Source organism: Cibotium barometz, chromosome 23 (genome assembly GCF_041138505.1).
Source record: "Cibotium barometz isolate CiBa-2024 chromosome 23, ASM4113850v1, whole genome shotgun sequence".
Taxonomy (NCBI): domain Eukaryota; kingdom Viridiplantae; phylum Streptophyta; class Polypodiopsida; order Cyatheales; family Cibotiaceae; genus Cibotium; species Cibotium barometz.
In genome coordinates, this window is record NC_141068.1 from 19,115,137 (window position 1) to 19,125,504 (window position 10,368).

At 40.4% G+C, this 10,368-nt stretch overlaps 1 protein-coding gene across 1 annotated transcript; it reads left to right on the top strand.

Annotated features, from left to right (window-relative positions):
- Positions 1-3,605: 3,605 nt before the first annotated feature.
- Positions 3,606-6,895, top strand: LOC147625711 (beta-amylase 1, chloroplastic-like). The gene is made up of 4 exons (XM_086817229.1): positions 3,606-4,631; positions 5,147-5,357; positions 5,470-5,580; positions 5,794-6,895. Exons 1-4 carry the CDS (start codon positions 3,964-3,966, stop codon positions 6,607-6,609), a joined length of 1,806 nt encoding a protein of 601 aa, XP_086673355.1. The 5' UTR covers positions 3,606-3,963; the 3' UTR covers positions 6,610-6,895.
- Positions 6,896-10,368: the final 3,473 nt, after the last annotated feature.

Below are 10,368 nucleotides of genomic sequence, written 5' to 3' on the forward strand. Positions count from 1 at the left end.
TTGTTGCCATGTGTAAAAACCTTCAAAGTCCTTGAAATGTACTCCATATGGTAGCCTCTACATAAAACCTTAGGCTAATAAGGTTTAGATTTCAATACCTTTTTTTGCTTTATAGTTTAACTCATGTGGTTGCTTGCATGTCCAACTAAATTTGGGAGATCAATGGCAAGGGTCCATGTAATAGCGAGACGTTGATGCAATGAGTTAGCTTGGCTACTTGGGCTATAAGGGGTTAGTTTCTAGGAGATGGCCTTAATAGTTTGTCGTAGAAAATCTATGCTAACTGTGGAAAATTACACTTCAAGACAAAGTAACAAGACTACTTTCTATTTTCCCCCACTAGCGACAAATCACTTGAGGGTGAGGTAGGTTGCCATTACCATGCTTGAATACCAAATGTTAGGTTTTAGAAGCCTAACCCTAGATGCTTTGCCCTCGAAGGTCCTAAAAGAAAGAAAGCCTATCATGGGAGAGAGCATGGTAGAGATTGTTTAACCTCCTATCCATACATATATTAGTGTCTTTTTGGGTGTGCACTTGGCAAGATACATCATACTCACATGCCCCTTGTGTCATTCTAGTCGCTTGTGCTACACAACATTGCATCCCTAGGCATAAAGGCTATCATTCAAGAACCTTGCCAATATGGACAAGCATCACACTTTTAATATGTTGTGTGGCTATGTGTCATCCTATGCCGCCATGGTTTCCATTTTTGCTAGTGCATTCCTGGTTCTTCCTTTATGAGTTTTAGGCATATGATATAAACAAAGGATATGGAATGGGCTTTATGGTAAAGCCATGTGCATAGATTAGTAATATATATCTACATAATAAACATATAAGTGTGAATAAAAATAGGACACAAGAGTAAAGAATATGAGATATTATCACTTGACCAAGAACATTGGGGAAGGTTATGGTGGAGGCAGTTTATGTTCCTTTTGTGAGTAGAGTTGAACCCTTGTGGCTTGGAATTTCGTAGGTATGCATATTAAAGCTTTGCTCTCACTTATGTATAAGTGAGCTTGCTATGAAAGGTAGCACAAGTAAAAAAGGGGAGAGAGAAGGGGGTGGGGGTTATGGAGTGGCATTTTTTATAAGCATGTGCTTGAAACTTAATTTGCCATTTAGAACAAAGATAGCATAGAGATGTTGATGTCAAGAACCATTTTTTTTTTGGCTGGCTTGGCTGGAAATTTGAAAGTACACTACTCACACACACTAGAGTGCAGTGGTAAGGAAGGAGTTTGAGAGATGTTCCAATCTCCTCCTCTGCAAATGATGGCATCTAGTGTGTAAGAACCAACCAAATGAGTGACTTCCAAATCAACATGACATTGGGAGTGCTAATGGTGAATTCTATTCATTTTCTCAACTAATCAAAGTATGTGGGTAAAATTTCAAACATCATAGGCATAGACATAGATGTGAATGTTGAAGATTTCCCCTTGCTTTATGGCTTAGCTTCATGCTATTTGACATAGATGGGATAAAAAATTAAAAAGAAGAAGAAAAAAAGAGCAAATGAGAGGAGGAGAAGTGGGTGATTGCTCGTGAAGAAGAGAAGGGGGAGGGGGTAGTAGGGTTGTAGAGAAAACAAAGGTACAATGTGCATTTTCAAATCACACAAGTAGTCCCTTTAATTCATTAGTGTTTCTTGCACCTAGTCCCTTTACTTCATCAATTATTTTTCACCTAAATCAAGGTAGCACTAGGGATCACATCCTCATGGCCATGTCTTTAAGTAAACTTATGAGACCATGGAAATGCTATTTCTATTTCTTTTTTTTTTTCTTGGTGAAAAGAGAAAGGAGGCGCATATGCATGCACATGTATATGTGGGGGGGGGGGGGGGGGGAGGGCAACATATTTATCTTTATAGTGAAAGAAATAAGAGGGTGAGGATCAAGGAAGCAATTCTTAACATTCCTAGTTAGATCACATCCGAGTCTTACCATTCGATACTCTTCGTTGAAGTGTAAATTACCAAAAGGTGACCCATCTTCAACCCCTCTTGTGGCATCTTGTGTGGCATCCATGCTTGCATTGTAGCTAATTAATTAGGTGGATAATTGAGATCTCTCTACACACACTCACATTACAAAGAGCTCGCATCTCAACATATAGAACTATGGACTACACCAAGTATAACACAATGAAAATGAGAGAGAGAGAGAGAGAGAGAGAGAGAGAGAGAGAGAGAGAGAGAGAGAGAGAGAGAGAGAGAGAGAGAGCTCCACAATCTGCATAGAGTATCCCAGCTTTGAAACTGATACCCACAATACATAGAAATGTTGTACAATCAACTGGATCTTGCAAGTGCAATAGCTTGCAGGCACACCATGGTTATTTTATGCATGCATGAGCTCAACCAAAACCTAGAGAGCTTCATTTAAAGCTTTCGTCTCATTACTCATCCATACTTCTTACCCCTCTCTTGTTTACTTTTTCTCAAGCTGATTAAGTTCTCATTTTGATAATCTTAGAGAGAGAATCTCATGTTCCATCTCAGGACAAGGAAGATGGAGGATCATAAAATATTTAACTTAAATAAGGTTGTGGTTAGACATGTCCATGGGAAAGGTTCTGTGTCCACATGGTATAAAGTGATCGCTGGTAAAATCAAGAGCCACTCATGAAGGAAGAGAGCCACACATAGGTTGCAAACATCAACCTAAACGCTACCCTGCTACAGTTTTCAGCATAAAACAGAAGAGCCTTTGTGCCAAAAAAGGACTTTGATTTAAAAGTATTACCTCTTACAATGTATTTAATCATTAAAAAAAAACTGGGACTTTGTTGAAATATTATTTCTATTTTATAGTATAGGCTCTTGTAGTGTATTTTGTCATCCATAAAAAATTGAGAATGAATAAGACACACTAAGTAGATTAAGTGGACCTATTAATTAAGTGTTTGAGATTTTAATCAACTGGACAATCTTTCAATGTGCAAGGGTGTGCCACTATGGACATTTCTCCTAGGGTTAATAATTGAGCGCGTAGTTTCATAGGTGCAAGATATGCATGTCATACTATTTTGTTGTTTGTTTGTAATGAAACCTAGTAGACTTCAAAAATTGGAAATAGGAACAAAAAGGTGCAAATGCCTTTTCTCATGACATGATATGACAAAAAGATAAATTGGGGATAAAAAGACATAATGATACATCCCGTTGTTTTCTTGAACCAAGCCCTCGAGGCCATCCACTTCCTTCCAAGGTGTAAAGTAAGGGGGGACATATGGACATCCTCATTGTCGATGGTTTGGAAGAGTTCACTTTAAACATTGTTTAAAGGCAATCATAGCCTAACGGCCTTAGCACACTTGCCAGAGAAGACAAACAAGCCATTTCCATGCCTACTAGCCATTGCCTAGGAATCTTGCTCATCGAGACTCCATGATTCATCGCTAGGAACCAGGTGTCTTAAGGCCAACAAGGCACGTCTCCTTTGAGCAGTGTTGAGATATGGTCATTGGGAGAAGGGGTGAAGCAAATATTACGCGCAAGAATATGCCATGAAGTGACAAGAGAGAGGCTACATGCAAGGTTCACAAAGTGTGGCTTAAATAAATAAATAAATAAATATTACACTTTATGTGAAGTGGCAAGAAAGAAGCTACATGCAAGGTTCACAAGTTTCCCTTAAAAAAAAAAAAACACGCAAGGCACCTTTATATATAGTGGATCATCCTCCTCATCTTCCTTATCCTTTAGGGCGTTGTGTAGTTCCGGCCTGCATCACGTCCAGTCCCGTCCATTGCTTTCCTCACATTCCGTCCGTTTTCTGCCTCATATCTCCGTCCGCTTCGCCGTTTCCTACCTCCAGTCGTTCAGTTTGTCGTCCTTGCTAGTTCTTCTCTCTCACGCAGATACTTACCTCGCTTTCTTTCTTCCATCAAAGCTTCCTGCGCATCGCTTCCCGTAAAGCTTTGTTGAGATAATCCTGCACAGTGGCTATGGCGTTTTCCGTCTCCAATCAAGTCGGTGCGGCTAGTAGTACCTTTCTGGGATCGAGCAGAGATCTGTGTGCTGAAAGCAGAAGCAAGCCGGAAACCATCAGAGTAAGCGTGGTCTTCTCGCAGTGGAGGCCCTTGACAGGCCATGGCGGATCGAAGCAGCAGTGCAGAGAGAGTGATGTCCCCTGTTTCTCTATGAGCTCATCTCCTTCAAGCTATGGCGAGGACTGGTGGAGAAGACAAGGGGCCTTTCCACCCTGCAGTGCCCTAGACACTCAGATGGGGCTGCCTTCCATGATGGAGGAGGGCTGGGGCCGTGCAAGCCAAGATTCTTGTGTGAGAGAGCACCCTTGCCCTGCCACAAGCACCAGAAGAGGGCCCGAAGCCGGGGTGCCGGTGTTTGTGATGCTGCCCTTGGATAGTGTCTCTGCTAACAACACAGTGTCTCGCAAGAGGGCCATGAATGCCAGCCTCTTGGCCCTCAAAAGCGCCGGCGTGGAGGGTGTGATGATGGATGTGTGGTGGGGCCTTGTGGAGAAAGATGGGCCTGGCAAGTACAACTGGGCCGCCTACAAGGAACTCATCCACATGGTCAAGAAGCATGGCCTCAAGGTGCAGGCTGTCATGTCCTTCCATCAGTGTGGTGGCAACGTTGGAGACTCTTGCTGGTAAGCTCTTCCATCTCTTCTGCCCTGAAAAGTCCCATACTTGTATCTGACTGTGCGTGTAGTATGTGTAGATTAGACCGACATTCTTACGCAGACAAACGTATGTATATGTTCTATGCGGACATTTGATATGCACTCAGGCATTCATGCAGACATCTAGACATACGTTTGCCATGTGTATTTGCAGACATCACTGTTGACCTATATAGGTCTATATACAAAATATATGTTCTATGTGGACACTTACGTGTGCGCGCTCAGACTTTCATGCTCTCATTGAGACATATTGTGTAAGTATGCCTGTGTGAAACCACCCTATATGTGTGAACTATGTAGAGGCATGTGCATCTGTATCTGTTTATGTACCGGCTTCACTCTTGTATGTTGTGTGTAAATGTGTGCATGTGTGTACGGCTTTACACTTGTATGTTTGTGTGAATGTGTGCATGTGTATGCACGTGTGTATGTGTACTGGGTGTTCAGGGTTCTTTGCTGACATGTCTATGGTTCTGCAGTGTACCGTTGCCTAGGTGGGTGGTGGAGGAGGTTGATCAGAACCAGGACTTGGTGTACACAGACAGGCATAGAAGAAGAAATTATGAATATCTATCCTTGGGTTGTGACACACTCCCAGTGTTGAAAGGGAGAAGCCCTGTTCAAGTCTATTCGGACTACATGAGAAGCTTCAGAGACAACTTTCGGGACTTACTGGGCGAGACAATAGTGGTAAATACTTTGGCATAGATCTTTAAAGTGAAGGTTTTCGTCTGCGTACTTGTCTGGGTGCAGTTTTGCTATTGACTACAAGTTCTCATCTCATAGAGAAATCATTGGGCAGGAAATTCAAGTTGGTATGGGACCCGCAGGCGAGTTGAGGTATCCATCTTATCCTGAGAGCAATGGGACATGGAGGTTTCCTGGCATTGGAGAGTTCCAGTGCTTTGATAAGGTATATTGATGGTCTTTGGGATATTTGAATTTTGTGATTTGTAGGCTTATGCTTCATAGCAATAGGTTAGTCCGTAACATGGCTAGTTATGTTTCAGCGCCTCAAACTGCTAAGTTTGCAGGGTCGATGCATCAGCTGGGGCAGTTTTACTTAGTAAGTTGGATGTTGAACTCACAGACACATGCTAACTTTGTTTCTTGTTCATACGAGCAGTATATGCTGGCAAGTCTAAAGGCTGCAGCTGAACGCATAGGCAAGCCCCAGTGGGGTCATGGAGGGCCATCTGATGCTGCCCAATATAACAACTGGCCAGAGGAGAGTGATTTTTTCCGAAGAGATGGTGGTTGGAACTCTCAATATGGCAAGTTCTTTTTGGAATGGTATTCAAATATGCTTCTTGCCCATGGTGAGCGGATACTCTCTTCGGGAGAGGGTATCTTCAGGAACACTGGAGTGAAAATTTCTGGCAAAGTAGCTGGCATACACTGGCATTATGGCACGAGGTCACATGCTGCTGAACTCACGGCTGGCTACTACAACACTCGGCTCAGAGATGGCTATTTGCCCATTGCACAGATGTTTGGCAGGCATGGTGTGGTTCTCAACTTTACTTGCATTGAGATGAAAGACTCAGAGCAACCCTCAGAGGCTATGTGCTCTCCCGAGAAGCTAATCAGGCAAGTTGTATTGGCTGCAAGGCAGGCAAAGGTTCACGTTGCAGGAGAGAATGCATTACCGAGGTTTGATGAAGCTGCTCACAGGCAAGTGATAAGAAACTCTCGTCTCTCACTACATGATGATCCACATGGTGTTCAACACGAACCCATGTGTGCATTTACATTCCTAAGGATGAGTGAGGCTCTGTTCCAAAGTCATAATTGGCGCAACTTTGTGCCTTTCGTGAGGCAAATGGCAGAGGGCAGATCATCTGGTAATGAGTGGGAAGAGCAGCATCGTGCTAGTGAATCTTTTCTGTATGCAACTCAGCCTCTTGTCCAAGAGGCCGCTGCTGCTTTAGCACACCATTAGTGAAAGCTTTGGAGCCTAGGGGAGTATCAGGCACAGGGAATTCCACACAGTTTTTAGTGATGTGGGTGTGTAACCAATTATAGATGAAAGCTTGGATTATAGGCAAATTATGTTCACCTCAACTTTTACAGTTGGAGGCACTCGGCTGCTTCAGATTTTTTCTTCAAAGATGTAAAGTTAATGATCTTATAGTTGGCTAGAAGGATAGAAAAGAATGAAGCTTTTTCAGAAAGGCTTACATTCATGTAAATTGTTGATATAAATAAAGAAAGCAAAGTTTTTGTAATGGAGAGGGGTCAATGTCTTTCATCTCTGCGCCAAGCAGCGATAGAAGTTAAGCATCAGATATATAGAAGTTTATATAGAAGTTTTCTTGTCATTTTATGTTTTGAGATATACCTTTATTCTAAACAGTCACTCTATAACTAGTAGATATGATGTTATTGCACTTAGTTTTCTAGGTATATTCAAAATGTTTTCCTCCTATATATTGACACTCTTTCCCAAAGCAGTTGATCAATACAAGTATGAAGACCTTGGTTAGCACCTCAATGTCAACCACTTCATTTTTCCATTGATATAACCTAAATGTCTCAACCCTAAACATGTATTATTTAGGACCGAAAACTGTTAATAGTAATCCTTCAAAGCAAATTGCTATTTATAGAATTGTTGAAATGTATTCTGGCCTAACATTGAAGCTGGACAGCTTATGCTCCTCCAAAACTAGGGGTTCCAACAGCTGAAAATCCTTCATTGTTTGGGTAAGTCATATCCTTAGATTCATCGTTTGACATCTTTTCTATCCACATTAGCCCTTTTGCTTTACACCAATTCTATCAACAAGCTTCTAATGCTCCTCCACCCCTCTCCTTTGTCAAGAACTCCCCTTTTCTTCCGAAAAAGTTACCCAAAGCCGAGTAGCTTAATCCATAAATCCAAGTATCAGATGCCAAAGGGAGGAGAAGAAGAAGAATTATTTTTAGGAAAGTTACCAACTCTTTGGTGAAATTCCAAAATGACCCTCGTATTTTCAAAATTTTCAAAATGACATTAAGAAATTATAAAATTGGCATGATTTTTTTCTTAAATTCCCAAATTGACTCTCATAATTTGGAATTCTTATATTGAACCCACGGAAAAAAATAATTTAGAAAGAATAAATCTTAAGATACCCTATTTCACGCTTGTAGTATTGAAATTGGGTATTTCAAGATTAATTTTTTCCTTGGGATCAATCTAGGAATTCCAAAGTATGGGAAGTTTAATAAATAATTAAGGTCAATTTGGCAATTACATAGGGTCATTTTGGGAATTTTGGAATTTCACCAAAAACTAGGGTCATTTTTGGAAAATTTCCAAAAATAAACTAAGTTTGATGGGTTAAACATTGAGCATCTAGGTCGATTGTTGGCCTAGTTTCCATGTAGCTTGAAAAACCATTTTCATTTCATTGTAGCACACATAATTAGACTTGTTACTATTGATATTCCCAATTTTTTTACATTTTGTTTTTCCTCCTACCAAAATATATTTTCAAAATGGTTTACTTATTTTTAAAATCTTTAGAATTGACTGTCACATTTGTAACATTCGAGGAATATTGACGAAACATGCCTTCACATGTAGCTAAATTGAAATTACTAATAACTCTTTTTTGTTATGTATGGTGGCATATAACAGCTCTTCTCCCTTGGGCTTTATCTTTTGATTTTCGCATGTCAAGTGTTTTCTTGGATTTGGTTGTCACAAGATATTAGTATAAGCTTCTCCTTTACTAAAAAGGTAATACAATTTGATATTATTACTAGTAATAATTTTAGTTAGGAAAAAAGTTAAATTAATTAGATTGAAATTTAAATTTATTAAGGCTAAAAAGAAAAAAATCACATTCAACAAGTTTTCTTGTTAGTAATTGTTAAGTTTTGATTATTGATATTTGTAATTATCATTGGCCAATACTATTATAATCTAAATATGCTGTTTAAGAACAACAATGATGCTTTAATGTCTGCTTGCACATGTTTGAACTTTTATAGTCAACTAAGAAGAAAGGCACATGAAGTAAATAGTGCAACTATTGTAGGTATTCATGATGGGCTTTTATAATGATCAGTACTTACAAAGAAAGCATCTATCCATTGGTACCATGCCCAAGGGGCATGTTTAAACTTGTACAATGCTTTTTGGACTTTTGCATACTTTGTTTTCTGAACTGGGTATCTCAAACTTGGGGATTGTGCCACATAAACCTCCTCCTTAAGATGGCCATTCAAAAATACTGACTTCACATCCATTTGTATCATCGACCACTCCCCTTACCATGAGCGGCTAAAGGCCAGAATTGTACGATTAATGGTCGCAATATATCTATGGATGATGGTTAGCAATATATCTATGGAGTTGAATGCCTCTCCTGAAAGTCGAACCCTTCGATCTGTGCAAAACCCTTTACCATGAGCCTTGCCTTGTACTTATCCAATGTACCATCAAACCTATACTAAAGCTTCCGAACCCACTTGGTGTTAATAACCTTCTATTTTGTAGGACCATCATAAGATCCCAAATTGATTCATATTCTGATTGCATGGTCCCCATTCGATTCGGATCTGCTATTGCTTCCTCCAAATTGTCTGGCTCTTTACTTTCACTATCTCAGCCATTTAAGGCCATATTGATAATGTGAACGGAGGCCCTCTTCTGCTCCTCTATTCTCTTGGATCTACAAATAGTTGGTGGCTTTTTGTGATTGCTAGGCGGAGCTTTCCCATCCAAGAGTTTCTTCATCCATTTAGGATATTGCCTCTTCTATGGCGTTGCAGGCTTCTCTTCTTCATCATCAGATGGTTTTGCCTCTTCTGAAGCTGGTATTGTTATTGGTGGCTGTGTCTGTTGGGCTACTTCTTCATTGAAGGATAGTGATCCTCCACCTGATGAGGCTGTTTCTTCATGAACACAACATCATGATTCCTTTGACTCCAATATGTACCCCAAGTAGATACGCTTCCTATTCTTTGCCTTAGGGTTATACAATTGGTACTCCTTTGACTTCATGATGTATCCCAAGAAGGTACACTTCCTATTCTTAGTATCCCCCTACTAAACTATGCCATATTTTGATTTTCCCAAAAGCTTTAGCCTTATCTTGAAGCCATCGATCAGCAACCAACAAAAAGTAGGAAGAACCACCCAATGCAGTGGTTGGCATTTTACCACAAAGATCTACATGGACAAGCTCTAGAGGAGCCTTTTTACGATTCTTGCTTTCTTGTGGAAATGCATGCCAATGCTGCTACATGCTTCACATATAGCTAACATCTCAGAAAATTCTAGTAGATGTGCCACAATCCCGATCCTTGCAACTACAAAACCTAGTTGTCTAAATCTTTCATGTCATAGCTTGCTTGTTTTGACATTGACTTGGGATATAAAAGCAGATAGCTCATATAAGTTGTGTTAGATTCCTCTCCCCATGACATTGTCACCTAGCATCTATGATGATTGTACCATGTTCAAGTCAAGAGATTACCTTAGCCTTGCCGAAGCATGTGTCGTTGGGTCCTGTCTTAGAACTGCAAAACTGTAACTTCCCTATGTGGGTATGCTAGCTTGTCCATCGCGTCCTTACTTCGTTGTCACACCATGTTCAAGTCAAGAGATACGAAGCATGTGTCATTGGGTCTTGCCTTCATGCCGCAAATGCAACTTCCCATTATAGGTGCGCTAGCTCGTCCATCCATCCTCACTCCATTGTCACAC

Coding starts and splice junctions, on each gene's coding strand:
- LOC147625711 (XM_086817229.1), top strand. CDS start 3,964: ATGGCGTTTTCCGTCTCCAATCAAGTCGGTGCGGCTAGTAGTACCTTT. Junction 4,632..5,146: donor AACGTTGGAGACTCTTGCTG/GTAAGCTCTTCC, acceptor ATGGTTCTGCAG/TGTACCGTTGCCTAGGTGGG. Junction 5,581..5,793: donor AGTTCCAGTGCTTTGATAAG/GTATATTGATGG, acceptor TCATACGAGCAG/TATATGCTGGCAAGTCTAAA.